This window comes from Cuculus canorus, chromosome 1, assembly GCF_017976375.1.
Source record: "Cuculus canorus isolate bCucCan1 chromosome 1, bCucCan1.pri, whole genome shotgun sequence".
NCBI lineage: Eukaryota > Metazoa > Chordata > Aves > Cuculiformes > Cuculidae > Cuculus > Cuculus canorus.
The window spans coordinates 67,121,437-67,143,388 of NC_071401.1; the positions used below are offsets into that span (position 1 = coordinate 67,121,437).

The 21,952-nt window shown below is 40.9% G+C and overlaps 1 protein-coding gene across 2 annotated transcripts in view; it reads left to right on the forward strand.

Annotated features, from left to right (window-relative positions):
- The first annotated feature begins 3,230 nt into the window (after positions 1–3,230).
- Positions 3,231–21,952, forward strand: part of RFX8 (regulatory factor X8) — a 38,574-nt gene continuing 19,852 nt past the window's right edge. For both annotated transcript variants that reach the window (XM_054087605.1, XM_054088309.1), the window contains exons 1-8: positions 3,231–3,375; positions 12,741–12,802; positions 14,243–14,329; positions 18,293–18,355; positions 19,853–19,916; positions 20,908–21,033; positions 21,119–21,196; positions 21,703–21,816. In XM_054087605.1, coding sequence (XP_053943580.1) covers positions 3,361–3,375; positions 12,741–12,802; positions 14,243–14,329; positions 18,293–18,355; positions 19,853–19,916; positions 20,908–21,033; positions 21,119–21,196; positions 21,703–21,816 — 609 coding nt within the window. In that variant the 5' untranslated portion in view covers positions 3,231–3,360. The remainder of the gene's footprint in view (positions 3,376–12,740; positions 12,803–14,242; positions 14,330–18,292; positions 18,356–19,852; positions 19,917–20,907; positions 21,034–21,118; positions 21,197–21,702; positions 21,817–21,952) is intronic.

The following is a 21,952-nucleotide window of genomic DNA, read 5'->3' on the forward strand; positions in this document are numbered from 1 at the left end:
GATGTGTCCTGGGATTCAGGTTCTCCTGTTCCTGAAGTGGTTGTGTGGTAATGCTTATTAAGTCTTTTAGGGTGTTTTCTCTCTCTCTCTCTTGTATTTATTGGTAGTCTCAGATATAAGTATTAAATGAAAATATCATTTATCTAACTAGAAGGCAGGTAGAAATCATGCTATCTCCTGCTACATTTTGAGTCTGAAGGATAAAACAAGACTTGTAGAAGAATAGTAGGAATATCGGTCTTGCAAATATGAAATTTGGAGAACGGTTACATAACAGTATACAGTTTTAACCACATCACCTCTGAAAGTATAGGCACACAACATTTCTTTGTTGTGCCACTTTGGCCTAAGACATTAAAAAGCTGGGAAGATAAAACTACATCATTCGTATAATACGTGCTTTGCCTTCAAAGATCTATTGAGGCAGGATTTTTATTTGTTATAGTAAAAGTCATTCTCAGAGGAGATTAACTGTTAACTGCGTCTTCATCTAATTATGTCAAACTTATGCTGAAGCTTTCAACAAACACCTTCAAGAAAATTGTTTAATCTGCTGTTTATGTGAAACATTTTTACTTGTCTTTTTTAACTTAAAAAAAACCCCCACAAAACAGAAAGCATGTCTTTTCACAGTAAAGTACAGTCTGTATTTATTCTGATGGAGGACGGAGACATTGTCTCTCTTTTCAAAATTTTTGTAGCTGGACTTCACCTTGAGCATATTACCAATTTTTCCTTAATGCCATTCCTTCCTTCAAAACTAATTGATTCACTCTGTAAACGATTCCTGGTGCACAAATACAGTCAAGGGTCATCTGCATGTCGTCTGCAAATCAGGAGCTAATATCAGAGCTGCTGTTTGTTCCACGAGCCTTTGAGGTAGACTAAGCTTTCTGTATGAGTTGCTACTGCTTTTATTGTAAAGAAAAAAAAATATTTTTTTCTGTTTAAATTACTGTAACATGCAAATCCAGCATCACTATTTCAGAGTTTATAGCACAGCCATTAATAACAGATAGTCCTGTTAAACAGAAATTTAACTCCAGTGTACATCCAGGATGTAGAAACAAAACAAAAAGCACGAAATTAACGAATGGGGGAAGCAGGATCAAATCATACTTAGAGGTGAAGGAGCAAACAGAGCTTCTTCTGCCAAGTGTGATTCTTCCTGCAAGTATTACCTCAGTTTCTTCTGGACCCATAGGTTTTTATACATATTTCCATCTTCATGAGTTACTGTATCAATTGTTTGGCTACCCTGGGTGGGTCTAAAGAGGGAGAAATATAAAGAGCAGGTGTCATCAGCACATGATGGAAACCACAGTCCTGAGCTCCAAGGTCACCTTCCTAGAGGCACTGCAAGCACAGCGAGCATGAACGATAACCACCATAGCTCTGTGAGAAGCATTCACACCAGAGCATTCACACTCAAGACAAGAGACTATTGCAGCAGCTCAGATAGACTCTGCTGCCATGTGTGGCAGGGCCAAAAGCAGTGAAAGAACAGAGATATCTGCAAATGCTGTCATGATACCCTCTTTCTTGATCCTAGTCAAAAGGACATCAGTAGCCAACACCGCCCTACATTGCACCAACATAGACTTAAGTGTTTCAGACTCTGTGTGGAAGAGATTTCCACTCAGTCTCCCCGCCAGGCACTCCAAAACCCAGTGATCTGAGGTGTTGTAAGGACTGGAGCAGTTATCAGTGACTGTTCCCCATCTCAAGTCACCAGACCCTAAGCCTCCCTATAGCTTCACATCATTCAAGGGATCTTAATCATGCAATGATTACTTTGTTTCAATCAGTCCATTCTAGTCCTCACACATCCCAATTCACATACTATTTTGTGCTCCCAGCTCTGGCATTAATGTTTAATGCCTTAATTCAGCTACGAATCCCCGTATCTCAGCAAAACGATTCACCTGAGTACATACTTAAAGTTAAGCGCATTCTTAAATACTTTGCTGAAATTAAGTGGTCTTACACACAAGCTGGAATGCTTTGCCGAACTGAGTTTTCATACACAAAGTTCTCTTAGGAGAGGAGCCTTCCTTCCCCTCATGTGCATTCATGTTGAAGTGTGCAGCTTGTGAAGGGCACAGAGTTTTCTACCATGTCAAAGCATTATATTCAAGGAGAACGTGGTTATAAGCCTGTTTTGGCTTTGCTGCTTCTCCAAATGTTGTGACACAAGCAGATATAATCTTTTGTGTTTTCTGAATTCTGTCAAACTAAAGCTTGAAAGATAGCTGTGAGTCTGAAGATCTCTGTTCACAGTAAACTGATCAGATCGAGGTAATGCCAGATCATCCGCTTTATTCAGGTAAGGAAGGAAAAGTAAGTAAACCCTTGCACAGTCACAATTTTGTGCCTGGTAGGTGTGATGATGTGTTCCATTCCCCCTCCTTTAACCAAACCAGGAGCAGTTTGGTTCAGGCTCCAGAGAACACAAAGGCCTGCACACAGCCATGCCTCTAAGAAACCCACAAGGAACAGAGCAACACAGTGAACACCAGTAAGGACCTTCATGCATAGCTCTACTATATGCCATTTGACTACGAGTCAACCATTTTATCCTATGACAGCCTAGGTGAGCCTTTTTTGAGCTCTGCCTGCCAGCCAGTGTGGCTGTGTGGCAGTCTGCCCTTGCACTGGGACACCTCTCAAGGGTTCTCCTTGAAGCAACGAGATATTTCACTGGTGGCAGATTGCTGGCAAGCCCCATTTGAATCCTCCCTGGATGGCAGTTGGACTGCACGAACAGACAATTCTCCTTTTGTAACAAAGATTAGTTCTTTAGCCTAAATAAGAGAAAGATTTTATATAGAATAAATCATTTAGAGTTATAATAGTGAGTGATTTAGTATGCTGTTTTCTTAGCACGAGTAGCAGGACTTGAAGCTCTGAAACACTAGGTCACAAGCTGGGAATTTCCAGTCAAAAACTTTCCCTGCGTGTACAGCCTGTTTAGTCAAAACATGGCCTCCAGAATCAATGAAAAACAGGAAAATGCAGAGGCTTCAAGGACACAGACCATCAACACCAGCTGCACCAAGACAAGATAACAACTTGTCTGAAAGACAGCAAAGGAACCCAATGAGGAATGAGAAGACTCCAGACCCCAAAATTACTACTGGACTGAACCATCGCATGAGGGGGCAGATGAATAGTCCATAGGGGTATAATTACCCAAGGATTTCTTGGTTCATGTCAGCCTCTCTCTGCAGAGTCAGTCTCTCTCCACAGAGTTGACTATGTTGCTGTATCCGTCTATTGAATTATTTATTTTATAGTATCTGATTCCTGATAGTCTTTTGAAAAACCTCGGATTTGAACTCTGGAGCAAACTCACGCCAGATGCCCAAGCGACATGTAAGTGAACTGGGGATAACCATTATGAAACTTTGAAATCTTAGCCAAGTGATACAGGAAATCAGGCATGCATATATAATACTTTGGTGATAAACACATATAATCTGGTTTTCCCTCAAATATTTCCTCCATACAGTGATTAATAGTGTGACCTTATTATCAAGCTCTATTAAGTCACGCTTTTAATTCAAATACAAGTTTTATCTAAAGAACTATTCTGTGACTGTAGGTCAACTAGTAGAGACAAATCAAACAAACAAGTAAACAAACTACACTAATTGATTTCTCAAAGCAGGATATTTACTTTTGTCTATCAGGACTCTTATTCCAACACTGACCAAATTCTTTTTTCATACTGAAGATATTATAGTACATTGCTCCAGAGCCTTGATTTGGTAGGTGAGAGGGAGGGATTTGGTTTTCTGTTTTTACTTTTTGACCTATTTTACTCATTTCTTTCTACAGGAGAATAAATGAAAAAAGTACCATAGAGGCCTTTTCAACTCTAGGCAAAAATAAAATTAATTGCAGTCATATATTTTCATTGCTGTTTGTAGTGGCGGAAGCGGTAGTGGATTCACTTGCTTTCATGACTGTTTTATATAAACTGTAGCTTAAATACTTAAAAATCTTATAAAGCACTTATTTTAAATATTTTAAGCAGTTGGAAGGTGCTAGTGCTTTACTGTTCCTTTACAAGAGAGCAGTCTCCAGCAATAGCTCCTAGATGGTCCATTTACCTCTACAGCAAAGAATAGTTCACAAGGTATCTGAATCTCTTGAATACAGGGGGATGAGGAGAGGGAGGAATCTGAATAGGCAGTTTGGTGCTAAAGACACTCATTGCAATATTTTGGAGATGTCTGTGACCATAAATTTTAATGTAAATTTGCCCTAGTTGCAGTTGGAAGTCAGAGGAAAGGAGTTTCTTTAGCACACCTTTTAATCAGTTCAACCATACTCCTAATTTTAGGTCAAAATTCTGCTCATTGAAAGTGCTTGTTGATTCAATACTCCTTCATTTTGCACAGAGAGGCTGCCTATGACAGCAATAAACAGTTTTGCTACTTTCAGCTTATGCAAGAATAAAGACTTACTACCACTTGACCTGGTGTACATCCACTCAGTCCTATCTAACTGGATTAAACTGAAGAAGCAGATTTCAGGTTTTCAATCAAATTCTACCAGCAGCTTGGTATTTAAAATCAGAATCCCCCTTCTCTTCTCCCCTTCTTGCTCCGTCCCTTCAGCCTGAGCAAAAGTATTAGATTTATTTGAGAGGTTAAAAAGACATTTTCTGAAAAACAGGGAAAAACCCCTGAATTAAATAATAATACCATCAAAATCTGAACAGCACACAGACACATCTAACTCATTATTGTGATTTGGAAATTGGGCAGTGGACACTTTCTTTGTGCATTTTCTTTCTTTTGTCAAAATTTTTCTGAGTAGGAGGTGTTGTCCAGGGACTTTATGATCTGTGTGACTCCCTTTGCTTTTAATCACTACAGAAATAGTCTGTATATTTTTTTTCAGTTTTAGATAAATTTTAAAGTTTTTTTTTTTTCCTGCTTAGGCCTATTTAGGTGTAGAGAGCTTCGTGAACTTTGTGGGATTTCAGATAGTCCGAGTAAGTCAGTTGTTGGCTGTGAACCTTGAGAACTATGACCAGGTGTGAAAGCAACATGGACACATGTAAGCAAGCCAGTTGCTGGAAATTGATGAGGCTTCTGCTTTCCCAGGTACATTAAGGGAGAGGCACTGCTATGACTGTAACGGGGACAGGCACATCCGAATCAGCAGCCACCGTGCGAGGCATGGGCATGGCTGCAGACTCACAGGGGCAGCACAGTCTTCAGCATCTGCTGCAAAACCCATTCCAGAAGCTCTGTAAGCACTTACATGACAAAATCAAGTCTTAGGGTTGCTGCAGTTGCTGCAGTATCACTGGTGCTGGTTATTATGGCAGCTGTTTTAAACTACCTTAGGAAAGCTCTCACTTTACAGTACTGGTAGAAGTATTTGCTGTGTAAGCTGAATATCTCATAGCAAATCATTGACGTCAGATTCTACTGATTACGGTGTGTATACTAACCTGTGTTTTAGCAGACAACATTTTCAAGGCTTTCGTTTGGGTCCTTGTGAATGAATAGTGTTTTCCCATGGGCTTCTCAACACAGCGGGAGGCTTTACAGATTAAAACCAACATGTATTATACATGACATCTGCATGCACTGCTTCTCAAAAGCAAGCTACATAGAAAGACTAGAAAACCAGCAGCCGTCCACCACAGATTCTTCTCTCCTGGTCCCCTTCCCCCCACCTTTAGTATTGCTGTCTACAGACACACAGGCTTTGGTCATCTTGTCATAACAAAGCAAGCAAGCCGGTCTGTGTCATATGTGGGTTTCCAGCAGCTAATTAACACGAGGAAGCCATGGGAGTTTCTGAGAAGCTGAGCTCTGATGTAACCCAATGCCATCCACCAGGAAGCTTTTAGACGTTCCAGCCATACATAATTTACTTCCACCCAGTCACACGGCAGCAAAGCTCATTTTGCATAATGGCTACTTGCAATGGAAAAGTGCTTACAGGGTTTCAGTGGAGCAGACAGCCCTTTCATCTGTCTCTATCAAGAAAAAATAAACAATTAGGGGAGTTTATGGCCTTCTTGCAGAAACCTCTGAAAATAACGTTTTAAAGGTGTGCAAAACCAATTAAGACAGCGCATTGAAACGGATTGCCGCGCAGTTGTTCATCCACGCCTCCTGATTTCCATAGAATTCTTTCCCTCACCGCCGTTGCCTATAAAACCCATAGGTGCCAGGGGCGGCTGGGGTTTGGAGCGGAGCCCCGAGAGTGCCCCGAGCATCCCTGAGCATCCCCGAGCATCCCCATCGCCCGGGCGCTCCCCGGGGCACCCCTCCAGGGTGGCAGCGGGAAGCGTGCCCGTAAGGCGAGGAAAAGCCTCATCCCCCGGCGGGGCTGCGGGGCCGGGATGGTGGATGGGGAGCCGGGGAGGAGGGACCGGGGGAGCCGGAGCCCCGGGGTGCTCAAACGGCGGCGGCTCGCGGGCGGCCGCTGGTACCCAACGGCCCCGCCGCCGCCGGCATGGCCAAGGGCAGCGCCTCGGCATCCCTCCAGGAGTCCTCCATCACCAGCTGGTGCGTGCCGGAGGGGACACAGCCGTCGGGGGGAGCCCGGGAGGGGGAAGGTGGCCAGGCTGGGATCTCCTGTGGGGAGTTTTTCACGATACAATTTCAGGAGTTCGTGTCTCAATCCCCTCAATCTCCCACCTCTCGCCTCCCGCCCGGTGGGGTTTTCTGCAGGGAGGGCAGGGACCCCGCTTGTAACCCTTATCGCAGCTTTGTAAGATGAAAATCTGGTTTGCTGTCAAGGCCACATCACCACGGTGGTGCCTGAATGATGCCATGAAAGCAGGGAAATTACACTGAAAATCCACCTCCTGCTGCAGACCTTGGAGGTGGTTTGGCATAGGGGAAATGGGATTTTGTCTCAGCCTACCCACAATCTGGCTACCAGAGTGGATGTGATGCTGCGGTGCAGATGGCAAGGACCGTCCTTGGCTGGACTACTTGTGTCTGGCATGCTTTTACAACGTGCCATAGGTGGCTGTGAGGCTGCACAACCAGTGGCTCACTGGCATTCATAATGATGCTGAGTGGCTGATGTTCTCCAAGGTTATGTTTCCTTGAAGTGAAGGTAATGGTGGAACTCATCAGTGAGATACTTTCTGTGGTGGAGTGAGGTTGTCTTGTCACCGTCACTTTCTTGTCCTTTGAGAAGGAGGCATCTGTGTGACAGTGAATGAGAAAACCGTTTCTTTCATTCTTTCCCTAAGCACAGCTGAGTCCAGCTAGTAAACAGTGTTGAAAATTTGTGTGAAACAGTAATGAAGCACACAACCGAACTTCTAACTTGACAGCAATATTTTTATTCTCTTTCTCAGTATCTCTCATATCTGAGCAGCAAAACTTAGTTTGTGCTTTTGCTGTGATATAGATATCGTTATTCCCATTTTAAAAGGACTGAAGGAAGACATTCATACAAGGTCACCCAACAAGCTGGAGGCACTGCATAACACCGAACCATAAACAGTCCTTGAAACGATGAACCGAGGGAGTTTTTTCATCAACCTTCTGAGTGACCTTTTCATGTTTTGAAATTTTTAAAATATTCCACTTCATTTTATGATCAGTGCATTGAACAACAGTAAAACAGATTTTGGTCCAGAAATGATTTAATAGCAGACTTGCAAACAGGTTTAATGACCTGGCTACCAATGGTTCCCATATAACAGGTGGCGAACCCCAAAAACCTGGAGTCCGCAGATGTCCTAGATCTGATCAGATAACAATCCCAAAGGAAACTGTGGGTAGAAAGCAGTAGATAAATGAAGGAGGTCCTTTCCTACGTGCTTTTTCTTTAACATCCATCTTCCTCCTTTACCACTCTTTCCTTTTGATTTTGTTGTCTTTATTAACAGTTTTGTTTCTATGAATGCCATAAACACAGATTTGGAGAAACTCAGGGCTAACCGACTAGAAAATGAGCACTGTGCTTTTTGGGTTTTTTTTTTTTGTTTTGTTTTTGGTTTTTATTCTGACAGGCACTATTTTTGTATTATGTGCCAGCACTGAGAATGTGTTTGACTAGTTATTTGAAAAAGGCTGGCAGTTTAATAGAGGGTAAATTCATGAAATGAAAGTCTAAAATATTTTGTCACTAAATAGTTAAATGCTGAGGCAAAACTCTTAGCAGAAATCAGTAACTGAATTAATTTCTGCTGCACTTCCAATGACTCTTGTGGTGTTATATTAAGGATGAATTTGGATTTAGGCTTATCTCCTCTGGGACTGCTCAATTACGAAGAGTTTTGAGATGGTTGCTCTAGAAGAAACAAGCATTTCTGCCTGCTGGGAGGAAAAGCTCAGTCAGAACTCTTATCTAGAATAAATTGTAATACCTTTCAGCCGCATGGCAGGAAATACCCCATTCAGCACAACATCTTCAGTGTTTGGTGCAGGTTCTGTCTCATGTCTAGCCATGAAGCCTTTGCTGTGGTGTGGTGGAGCTGGACGTGGTGAGGAGCTGGCAGGCAGCCCAGCAAAGCTCAGCCCCGAATATTAGCAGCCAGCCAACCTCTTGGGCTCTGAGGAGTTAAAAGTGAGGCATTTGGGGACCTTTTGCTTAGGAGAGGGAAACCTGGGGAAGGCAGTCAGCCTTCTTCCCTGGAGAAAGGCTGTGAATAAAAGCTGAGGTAGACATCACCAGACTTCACAGCTATCACAGTCTTGCTCAGTTTGTTCTAGCAACCCAATTCACTGAAGACCTTATCCACTATCTGCTGCCAACAGATCTAATGCAGAAAGATAAATACTGAGTCACCTGAAATCGGTCTACTAATAAAACAGAGGATGCTGATTTAAAATCCAGCTGGTTTATCTCACCTGGTGATTACAGAAACTCTGCTTCCCCAACCAAATCAATTATCAGTAAAGACATAGTGAGTAAGCGGCACTAGGCTGCACTACCATTCATTTAATAAATTAATTAAACATGTATAAATCATTTGGTGTAACGGAAACAGAGTCACAGTAAGAAAACAATGTCACACAATCAGTGTCTCATGCTTTGAAAATTACTCTCTTGGCTTCTTTGCTCCAGCTTTGCTCCTGTCTTTGTGCTGCAGGAGGCTGTTATCTTCTGACATGGAAACCATTGGCATTATCTCATAATTAAAGGGCTTTTTTTTTCTGGTGAAGGTATTACTTCGGGCTGATAAGTAACTAAGTTTACATCTTCCTTACCTTATTCATACAAATAGTGGCCTTTACTTGACTATGACCATTCTGATAAGTAGGATTAGTAAGGGGTTTGGCCAAAGGGTGAGTATTTAAACACCTAAACCAGTTTCAGTCCTGGCAATTCTGTTACCTAGTAACTGTAAACCAAAATTCTCTTCCTATTAAACTTGTGCTAAAATTGGTGAGGTTGTATGAGAACAGAATTTGGTCCTTCATAGTTTGTACACTCGCTATTCCAAAATATCATACTGGCCATTTTAGATGGAAAAGTGCTCATCATATTATCTTTTGTATAATGAAGACCTCTACAATTGGAAGATTAAAGTTGCATCCTGTTAGAGAGATGTTAATATTCTGTGTGTTGGGGTTGATGTTACAATCATATTATTAAGTTGTATTTTTTTATTAAAAACTATGAGATCTAGTTAATTTATTAGCAGAGTCCCACATAGCCTTTCTTCCACTCTGGAAGCTAGGAAAGTAGAATGTAAAAAGTTCAAACCAAACATAGAATATATATGCATATAAGATGTCTATTTTTTTTTCCTTTGGAATACAGGTTAATGTAAAAGTTTCTATGCTTGAAAGTGTAAAATGCATAAAAGATTCAGTTCTTCTCTAAAAGCAGGGTAACTATTACAGAGTACACTGTAAACCTGGTGAGCTATTACAGTCACAAGCTAACAGTTCTAATTCTGACGTAAACCAATCAATGGTCTTGTTTTAAAGGATAGCTGATAATTTCTATTCATGTGAAGGATCCACTGTACCCCGTTGGCTACTCTATGAATTGTATATTGAAAACTGCAGTCCAGATTGCGAGCATCAAGTAAATCCATCCAACTTTGGAAAGGTACAGAGTAGATAGGATATATAAGATAAGAAGCAGAGATACTTAAACAGAAAATCTGATAACAAATATGCAGACTGTGTGTAAGAAGAGATTAAATAACAAAAAAGAATGAATATGCAATGTGTTATGATTGTGTCTTTCCTAAAATATTTCTAGTAAGCTCTCATGTTTATACTGTTATACAAGGGAAAAGATTACTTTTTGTGGTGGAGTTTATTTTCTTCAGGGAACTGGTGTATTTAATGCTACAAAGACTTCTCCAGCCATTATATTTTAGAAGCTTTACCAGGGTAAACAGAGCAAGGTTAATAAAGGAGGTGATTCTTCTGTGCTTCAAAGACCCTTTTGGCTGTTACATAATGTTATATTTCCCTTTTTAAATATACTTACAAAGATTTCGCTCCAAACACACGCACACATACACACAAAAAAAAGCTTTTACAGAATCTTTCAAGCAAAACAAATGCAGAAGTAAAACCCAATCTCCTTCACACAGTTCCACTTCTCTAATACATGGATGTTGATGCAACCCACAGAGCAATTACCACTTAGAAACCCCAACTGCATCAAACACTCACAGCTTTTCAACTACATTTAGCAAATTAAGCAAGATAGAATGCCTTGCGATTATGGTGCTCAAGACTTTTCATTCAGGATTTTCTATTTTTATCACTAATGGTAGGAGCTCCCATGGTAGGAGCTGCTAAGCATTTTTTTTAACACAAAACCAAAATAATTTAAGTAGAAGTTGTACCTGAAATCAATTTCGTTTGCTCAGATAACTTTGTTTTATGAATAATTTACCTCAATTCACATGAATTTACATTTTTTTAATGGGGTAATTTAAATCAATTTTACTTAAAATTAAGATTTGAGTGAGTGCTCCAGTGTGATTTATTACCATAGCTTCATCAGCCAAGCCCACAGATAGAATTCGCTTGCCTCAGAGTAGAAGTCTGCTGTGAAACCAGTCACCTTAAAAACACTTGGTAGTCAATGGAGAGAAATAAGCAGTTATGTATGATTCCTCTCACCCTAAATGAGTCATTGCCAGCAGCTTAGATTAAATGTGCCTCAGAACTGTCTGTTTTTCTCCATTAACTACAGTAAGCAGTGACTCTCTTAGACAGCTCTGTCTTGTAGTCACATAGCTAAAATTAATCCCATCCTGTCTGTACACTTTTAGGTGCTCCTGCATGATTGAGTTACCACCTGTAAGCTAAGCTTTCTTGTGATTCAAGTTAATGCATTTACTTTTAAGTTGGGATAGGCAGGGATGAAATGTGAGTCTGGTCACGCAGAAGAGCTTAGCTGATGAGCCATAGCTTCTATAGGTTAGTGCTCGCAACTGTTTGTTCACAGCCTTAACTGACCCAGCACATTGCAGTACAAGTTCGCACATCCCAAGTGAGCAAGCCGGGGGCAGTTCCTTAGGGGGTTTAAATGATCTGCCCTTCTGAAGCAAGAGGCGGGAGCATGCAGCACGAGGCTGAGGAGGACAGAAACTGCACCAACCCTAGTTTAAACTAGCTAATGGGCTGAGCTATTAATAATTCATCGAGCTGTAGTAACCTGACTGCATTACATGCATGTAGATTGTAAGGACTTTTGCACTCAAGTCCCATGTGAATCAAACTGTGATGATTTAAGACACTACTAATTTAATTTGCCCTATCCCTCTGCCCAAATACACTGCTGTCTCTGCAGAAGAGGCAGTGGGAAGAAGTATGTGTCTCACGTCACTGAAGACCCAGTTTCATAGGTTGTCCCTTTAGTAAAACAGAATTGTGCTACAATACATGGCTGAGAAAGGGTGGATGCGCCCAGAAACATGCAAAGAACAGGACCACTCCAACACTGTCAAAACTAGAAGTGCACATTAGTGTGAGGTGAGGAAATTTGTCACTTAGTAGGCCTTTGAACCACCAAAGAACATTTTGCACAAAGTCCAAACTTCACACTGCAAACTGGAGGCTCCCCTCCTCCTCCTCTTCACTTCTGTTCCTGCAATGTAGGGAATGTTAGCTCCAGCTGTCCTGCGTTAGTCTCTGTCTTCATGGAGTAGCTCATGCAGAATAATCATAGTGAAGTGCATTATTACCCTGACAGTATCTTATTACTCTGTAGAGCTAACCTTGACAGATGCTGCGTGACCTCAGTTCACATTTACTAGTGCAGTGGTCAGAAGGTTCTTTGCAGCTTGATGATTCAGGTCCTTTTAAAACAGATAAGGCAGGTCTTATCCTGCAAGTACTCCTTGCAAGAGTGAGTGGGTAGGTAAAGTCCCTTGGGTAAGTCCTACTAAAATGAATAAGGCTTGAAGGACTGACAGAGTACTGGAGAACCACAGCACCTTTGAGTTCCCCTAGCTGATATGCCCCATCTGACTGTGGGTGGTCTCCTCATGTGTGCACTGACTGTGTTTCTGTGCAAGGTAAAACAGACTAATTCCTACCTGAGGGAGCTAATCCCTTAAATGACTTAGCTTTCGATCCACAAAAGCCTAATGGAGTTCAGTTCAGTAATTACCGTTTCAGAGAGATGTAAGAACAGGTATTAGCTTGCAAATGGTGGAAAGGAAAAGAAATGATTAAGGAAAAAAATGTAGCAAATATGTTTTTGTATTTTAGAATGAATTTTCCAAGTACTTCTAATTTTCTGAGTTTTGGGTTTTTTTTTTTCAGCTTGTTCGGTTAGTTTTCCCAGGTCTACGGACTAGAAGGCTGGGCAAAAGAGGGAGTACCAGGTATTTGGTTTGCTTCCTTTGGTTAATGTTATTCATAACATTTTTGAAAAGCTGAATTTTCGGCCCCAGCACTGTAATACAGCAACTGAACTATTGTTTGCAAACCTGTAATACATTGCAAGATCCAGAGTGATTTATGATGTCACCATGTATATTAAAACAAATTAATTCTACAAAAGCCACCGCATTGGAGCTGCTTTGGTAGCGGATGAATTCCAGATCAGACTGGGTTTTAAAAAATTGTCTCTTTGAGTTGTAATAGCTTTTACAGCATGGCTTTCATGAGGCATCTGCCAGACATCACAAACTTACTCAGAGCTCTTGAGACACCTGGTCAGGAAATCTTGGTTCTGGGATTGCATGGGGGTGGCAGCCGTGATTAATGTCAGTGTTGTGCTTTTCATTCTTGTGCATATCTGTGGAGTGACCCAGCACGTACTGGTGGTCAATGGAAATGTTGTAAACCATTTAAAATCACTTAAATCAGACCACCTCACATCCTCCTGCAGGTCCTTTCTTTTCCCTTCTACCTCTTATTCTAGAACACAAGTAGTTCAATACTCTTTCATTGATTGAATGTCCAAACTTATAATCACACTCTGAATATCTAGACTAGAAAAAGGGATGTTTTAAGGGCACTGAGACACAGTAATTTTACAAGCATTTTGAGTATCTGTCAAGTACTGGCTTTAGGAATAACATGTCCATACTTGATCTGTGATTTTTCTCCACCAGTCTGGACTTGCTATCAGCTTGATCCAGCGAGATCCTTTATTTTGGGAGCACCTTCCTGGAGACACTCCCAGGCTGCTCCTCGTGGCTGGCAGGATTTTGGACTGTGTGTGTGATGCCCCTCAGCCTCCATGGTCTGTCTTCCCACCAGCAGAAGGTTACCCCCTTCTGCCTGCTGGTGGTCCAAAACCACTGCACTGCTCCCCTGGCTTCCAAGCGCTCCAACCTGGCAAGAGCCAGATGTTAGCACCTGGGTAGCAGGCATGGTCTGGTGGGTTTCTTAGGTGTTAACTTGCTATGACCACTGACAGGACATCCAGTCCCTAAGCTACTGTGAATGGCTGCAGAACAACAGCACTAAACCTTTCAACTTCCATAAGGACACTGGGTCCTCTAGCAGCTGAGACTCTGGTCCTTGACTTCTACAGATGTCTTGTACCAATCTGTTGCACCCTGTTCACTGGCTAAAGTTTTTTTTCATATTAAAGAAGGTATCATTCCAGGGCAAAAACAGTTAAAAAGAATTTGTAGAGAGTGTGTTGGGGAAAATAAATTTTCAACAAAATTAAAATAAAATATGTAGCTTTTTTTACTTTGTCTTTTCTTGTTTAAATAGGATTATCATCTGCTTTCAGAGAGGAATATGAATTATTTGCTGACTTATTGAGAATCATATGCTTGACAGTTGATAGTTTTTTAATTTTCTAGGTACCATTACGATGGAATAGCTATCAAGAGCAGCTCTTCCTTTTATGCACGTTATTGTTCTCTTCTATCTGAAAACAATCATCACAGGTTTGTTTTTCAAATGTTTTAATCATAAAATGTCACATGACAGTCTATATGTTGTATGTATACAAAAGTCTGCCATTCATCTGTTGAACATTGATGATAGTGTTATATTTTTCATCTTATTATGCATACTGTAAAAGTACTGTACTTTTAATTACTATGCCCTAATAGAGAAGCTCCATTTTTAAAACATGCCCTGCCCAATCAGACTTCCATGAACTGGGCATTTTAGCTGTGTAGATCTTAAGAACAGCAGCTCGTGCCAAGCCTAAAAGAAGAGCTTAATATACTGAGACTTTAAACGGGAAATTAGATAAACATATTGACAATTGCTTCATGGTATTATCACCTTCCTCAATAAGCAGTAGGCTGAAGAGACATATATTAAAGTATAAACGACTGCACTGTTTTGAAGTGCTGTATGCAATCATGCTATCTGACTTTTTTACTACTTGAGGCAGTGAGGCATACTACTTTGAAGATACCTCCTTCACTTTGTTTTAAAATTTCAGATTTGAAGATCACCTCTTGTAAGGGAACAACAGTGAGAAAAAATTATAAGACAAGAATAAATTGATTGCAGAAATTCAAGGTCTGAATGTAAGATATTTTGGCGTACTAATGTGTAGATATGAGAACGGTCAAGTTGTGGGCAGGCAAGGAAGAGTTCTCATCATTAAGCTCATGGTTGAGATAAATAAACCATGGGCTTGCATGTCTTCCCAGGGGAAAAAAGGAAGGGAAATGCTGCTACCCCTCAGCAGTTTTACACTCTTTTTAAATGCACAGAAGATAAATAGGTGCAGCCAATGGCTTGGACTTGGAGACCAGGCTTATGCTCTCACTCTCTTACAGACTTGTACATGGCTTTAATGTGTATGTGGATAAATTTGGTGCTTTGTTTTCCATTATTTAATGTGGAGATTTAGCATTTTTCCATAGCATACATGTTATAGAGGGATACAAGTTAGCCTATTAAGGACTCAGATATTCTGGTGATGATGAAACTGTTTCAGTGTCTGTGATATTTTATGTTGTAGTTACTTGATTGAGTGCATGCTCTGCAAGAGCATGGAAAAACTATACCCGTAAGCTTATTGCCTTTCTCCACGGCCTTTATAGCAGAGTAATGTTGCAGAAGTCCACAGAGTGGCAGCAGTAAAGAATGGGACAGGGCAAAGGATCAGGTTCTGCAGATGATTAAGTAGCAGTCAGTTGTTGTGAGGCCAAAGAAATTATTCATAGGGAAGGGAACTGGAGGCTTGTTTCCTGCTAACCCCTTACTAAAGTGATATCCCTCTCTACCAATGCACCTCATATAACCAGATTTGACATCTGTAATCAGGAAAGATCTTGGCCACTATCCAAGGAACACTGCAAGTGTCTGGCTGAATCTCTGCTGATATGTCTTCTTCAGGGAAGGAAAGGTGTTTTCCTGCAGCGTCACTTGAAAACAGCAATCTGGCTGGGCATAGTAGAAGAGCTGTGGCTATAGAATAGATGAGAGAGAGGCCAAAACAATTAGAATTGTCGCTCTTTCTCCTCCCGGTGTAGAAACATGAGAAAAAATTACAAAACATGGGAGGAACCAAAGAAGCGATGTTGGCTGAGTCCAGGCCAGGTGCAGAAACAAGGACCTTAGCCACTGCTGGGAACCTGAAGCACCATGTGTTGCCAGCAAAACTGGTGTCCTTGGATCTCCTTATGGAAACAAGCCATGTTCTCTGATGTGCTGGAGAACATACTATAGCCCATGCTTAACTGTATGGGAGCTGCTGCACAGGCTGCAGGCCTCCACTTTTCTTCTCCAGTAGCTGCCAGAGCCTAAACACTTACTCCTAAAAAATGTATTTATTTGGTCAAATCAAAGAGCAGGAGGCATATTCCTGACAAAGGACTGACATCAGCCAACCATCTAGTAATTCTTATATAGTTTCTTGGAATAACTTTTCTGATTAAAAAAAATTATATCAAGAGGTAAATATATTCAGACAAAGATTATCTTCCTAGTTGCAATAGAAAAGTCTCTTAACTACAAAATTATCTGATCTGATGCTTAGTTGGTTTAAGAAGCTGGTGAGCTGTTGCATGAAGCCAGACAACTGAAATTAGCTTCCATTCTAAATGCAGCCACATGTCCCTGTCCCAAGCCAGCGTGCAGGCCTGCAACACCAGAACACCTGGGTGTCACAATTACTTCTTTGTGTCTCATAAAGCACAACAGAAAAATGGAAAGAAAGCAGTAAAAAGTCACAAAACACAGCCAGAGAAGCATGAGTAACACAACTCCAGAAGAAATAATTTGGTCATGTACAAAATAAGCAGCAGCTTCAACAAAATAAGCGAGTTTTTTCCAATCTGTATTGAATTTTGTACTTTCTTTGCAAATAAATCGGAACACATCAAGGAAATATCTCATGTTTACTGTACTCTCAGTAGGAGTCAGTACTCATTGAAATTAGAATTAATTTTCATGATACAATGAAGTCGAGAAAACCAGCAACGGCAAAATCTAGACATTTTTTTTAAATTAGAAAATTGAAATTTAGAAAAAGAGTAATGAAAATATGAAAACTTCTCTACCTGCAAGAACAGCTTTTGTTCTCACAGAGGTAATCATATAATTGCAGCAGGGGTGTTTGACCCATAACATATCAGGTTTTGAAAGTGTATTGGTGCAGAAATTTTCAGATTATACTAAACAAGATTTTTACCATACCATTTCAATGCAGTCCAAATGTTTATCTGTGGACCAGACCTGGCTAATGGGATATACTTCTCTGGCTTGTTGCCATTTCTCTCTGGCAGAGACATGGAATGTTTGTTTGAGCAGTGAACATTTATGAAATAACTGTTGCTCACTCCCATGCCTGAATAGACTCCAACATGAAGATGATTTTTTCTGGTCCATGTGCCTGAAGGGAAGGAGGAGCTGGGAGAGCAGCTGAGAGACCAAGGCATCCACTCAGCTTGTGGGTTGGTGTATAAAGTTATGGTTTTAAAACTACGACCCACTGTCTCAAATTGCTAAAGAGAATGTTTCTTGAACATATGAAGATAGTAGGCAATTGACATGATGCTAGTAGTGAGGAACTGAGCCCAGGAAGGCAGGTGGGAAGCTTTGCTTGGTGGTGTCACAGAAGCGGCAGTAAGATTATAATATTATAATTGCTTTTGACTGCAAAGATGGCATTTGCCTTTTGATGGTCAGCAGTCCTTTGGATGTGTTGGCTTGCTGGGTTGGAATGTGTTCACGTGAGGAGTGATGAGGATGCTCTTATAAGCACCTGTGAAATGGCTTGTTTAGAAATCTTGGATTTTTTGTAGGTATTTGTACTGCAGCTCTGATGATGATGTTATGAGAGCAGTGCAAATAAACACAACTGTAATCAATGAGCTCTCCAAATGTGTTATAGAGACTTAAGGCAATATAATATTTTACTGGTTTGCATTACAGTATGGTGCCCTGTAGAAATGGGAACTTTGAGGAGAAGCTCTCCCTAAAATGATACCTGTTATGGCAGGTCAAGGGCGCTTGGAGTATGGCAGTGTTAAAAAAAAAGGGTCAATGAATTCTGGCTTTATAAGAGGTACTTTATGGTTCTATTAATAGGGAATAGGAATAGCTTCTGACTTTCTCGTGAAGATAACTCATGATTTTTCAATAAAAAAGAAAATCTGATATGATAGCAAATTAGATTTTCTAATCTCAATGTAATCTGACAGTCAATAGAATGCACATTCACCACCCTCCCTTCTTTAGTTTTTCCTTTGTCCTTCCCATTCACCTTCTCTATTAGTCTTTTTGTCATCCCCACCGTTGTATTTCCCATTTTAGCTCTAGCTCCCACCACATAGCAACAACCAAACTCTGCAAGAGACAAGGTGAAGCTCCTTGTGATTTTGCTGTCACCCATTTTCCCCTTCTCCCACCCACCTTTTCTTTTGTGCCCTGTCTTTACCCAGAACCAGCACTCCAGGGGAAGCGAGCAGCTCTACGCAGCAGCTGAGCACCTATGCAATCACCAGGTCAGTTGGAGCCACCTTTGCTAACAGTGGGAGGACATAGATGTTAGCTTTCTGTAGGTATTTGTACTTAATTGTCACCAAGCTCCCGGCTTGCTGTTGGGGCACAGGAGGACCCATGAAGCACCCATTTTCACACCACACTATCCTCACGTGAGGGAGCAGGGAGCCAGCCTGCTGGTGGAGAGCGATGCTGATATGTGTTGCCATAGTAGCAGCAGCAGAAGATACAGCTGTCCACCTTCTCAGGGAGAGCAGGAGCTGGGAATACTCATTAATTTTCTTTCACAGTCTTTTAGAAATCTGCAGGAAGGGCCCATTTGATAGAAAGATTATGAAACACCTCTGCTTACACGTTCTTCCCTTTGTCCAGGCACCAGCTTTAAATTGTCAGGAAGAAGGAGTTGATAGGGTTACCAAACATACCCATCATGAATGTTGTGCCATGCTTTCAGCAGCCAGTTCGGTGTTTTTGCTGGAGCATCACCTTCATGGCAGAGAGTAGTGGCAGAGGGAAAGGTTGATTTTTCAGGTGGCAGGGGTCAGTCCTGTGAAAAACATGAGGAGGCATTTTCAACACCTTGAGTTTCCAAGCCGATAAGCTGTTATGTTTTCTCTTCTGCTCCTTCAGGACGTATGGTTTTAGCTTGGCTTATAATGCATCACAGCAGTAAAACCCAGCAGCCAGGCTCTGATTAAATAGCCTGACTGTTGGCAGACATCAGTGGAAACACATTTCTACAAAGCCCCTGCCTGTCACTCTTTACAATAGCTGAGTCCAAAATGACATTGGAGTTTGAAATGCCTTCACAGACAGTGAGCAGGTGTCAGCAGCAGGTGGGGGATTGGCTAGAGGAATCCAACTCTCACAGCATGTACTTTTTCCTAGCAACATTGCTTCTTCCTCACATAGGATTATCCTCAGCCAAACAGGCTATCTATGGTGCCCACACTCCTGGCTTTTCAGCCAAAAAACAATGGTCAAGCCATTGTAAGCAGGTGAATTCTGACCGTGTGGAACACAATGGTGAGCTTGCAAAGTAAACGGGGGACAACTAGAAAAAACCAAAAAAGCCATTTAAGCTAATCTAGCTGTACAGGGTGTAGAAAACGGAATGACTGTGAAATCAAAACACAAGGATGATCATGCTTTCATTATTTGCCTGTTTATATTTGCTACTATCTTTCCAGATGAACTGCAACTACAAATATCAAACCATGATTTTGCAAGAAGCTGGGAGATATCGGGCAGTTAAACAGCGAATACCTTGCCATCTTTATAATGAATGGTTTAGTTTCACATTAAAATTAAGAAATTGGTCTTCAGACTTATTAGGAAGTCATAGGGCTGCTAAATGACAGAAAAGAGTGGGGTTTGTTTCCTAAACACAACGCTCCAGTCTAGTGCACTCTATCCAGTTTGTGTTCATTTTCATGCTAAGTACAGAATAAATCGGTGGGCTTTTAAAAGTTTTTTTCCTGTTGTATATTTTACCACAGTAGAAATGTCTGCGGCTCTGGAGATGCGCCTGGTTACAGGAGCAACAGCCAAAAAATAAGAACAGTGAGTTTCAGATACATTAGACTTATAACAAAATGCCTAGATGTGTGTTTAATTAGAACTACTGTATAAAATGTTTTGATGAAATACAGTTAACTCATCATATTCTTCAAAATAATATCTGTCTGCATAATCCAAATAAATTCCCCCAATCCTATTTCACTTGGTGGCTAAATATTTTTGTTGTCTTAATGTCAGCTCAAATAACTTTATCTGTGCTGAGAGTAGAAATTGTGGCTGACAGCCCAGGTTTTGTGTATTACGGGAGTCAGCGGGGCACAACTAACTTCCTTGCTTGAGGCCCACAGTAACAGACCCTCATGCTGCTGAGCTCGTGTCTTTTCGATGCACTCAGAGTTTATTGGCACAAGTATTTAAATACAAGGAAATGATTAAGAAAAAAGAGCGCAACTCCTGCTCATTGAAAGGGGCAGATATGAGGACGACCTGTGTCAATTCTCCCATAAGCGCACTGTTAAGGGTTGGCTTGACACTGAAGCTGTTGGAAATCAGCCAGCAGAGCATTAGCAACAAACTTACTTTGAGCAAAGTGAAAAAAAAACAAAAGGAGAGATTGGATGTCTGTCTTATTTTTACACTGAGTGCTCTGAAGTGGATGTAATGACAGCTGACAAAAAATGTGCTGTCACCTTGACAGCAGAGCCGACTATCTCTAGCCTTTTTTAGAGGGTTACAACTGTGACATCAGTGTTACAGAAAATATATATGGAAGACATGTATACCATTGAATATTTACTGGTTTTGAAAAGAAATTAATATACTGATTAAGGATTTAAATATTTAGTCAGCCATAGCTGTTTCTTTCATCCACCTCTACTTTCTAAAGAAAAGGACAAGCACTCCTCTGAAGAAATATATCTTATGAAAAAAACATGCTAAACAATTTCAAGAAAGAATGTAATAACTTTAACTAACAAGATAACTGTTATTTTTTTTTTTTTCAACTGTTCAAAATAAATTCTGGTGCATTAAGAGCGAGACTTTGCACTGTTTTCCAACTGTCATTTATCTGAAGACTGAACAAGAGACGCCTTGGCCTGAACTGAGCAGTTACTGCCTTTGGGAGCAAGATATGGGGAAGAAATATCCCTACGAAATGGTACGTTCAAGTATTTGGTCATCGAGCAAGTTAATTCTTTGACTGTGTCATCTTTTTATACCCTCTTTTTGGTCACCTTCTGCAGATTGCACTGATTGCCAATGAGTACTACAGCCATTGTCAAGATATTTTACACATGGTGAGAAACAGCCAGTTCAACAAGGTATGCCTTTGCTTCAGGAACACTCGTTCTGATGACAGCAAACAACAACTCTTAAGGATAAAGTTGTTTCTCTGTAGCTTATTTGCTTGATGGTTTGATCTAAGGTAGATGATAATTTATAGACTAAAAGAACACCCAGCCAAATTATTCAGGAGTTCTTAATTAATACAACATGCTCTGAGAATCTGAGTTTCTAGGCATATGCTGAGCACTCCTGGGACATCCACAGGTCTGATATCAGAACACATGGCCGTGGGTACGTATCTTTCATTATACCTATATACTCACGGCATATCCTCTTTCCTGCACCGCCTTGCGAGGTTCAGCTTATTGCCTTAGTGTGCTTCCATTTACACTGGAGCCCAGCCAGGACAGGAACAGGCAAAGATCTCAACTCCATGGTCATTCTTTTGCTTCTGTGCTTGTGTGTGTGGTTTCACTGAATTACACTTCAGATTTCACAAGTGTAAAATCAGTGAGAATTCATAAAAGACTTTGTGCAACAGGTGGAACGCTGTATCATGTCATTCTGGAGGTCTCTGCAGCCTGAAGGAATAGCACTGATGTGCTTGCCAGGTGTATGCAAGCTGTTCAAAAGCTATGATAGGCAGCTATTCAAGGTACTATAGACACCCTTGTTTGTTGTAATTATGTTGTTATGTGTTTGTGACTTTTTGGTAGTTCTACCTCAGGAGAAGGAGCGGCTTTTTTCTCATGTGCTGTACAAAGGGATTTCCCTTTGTACCTTAAGTCTGT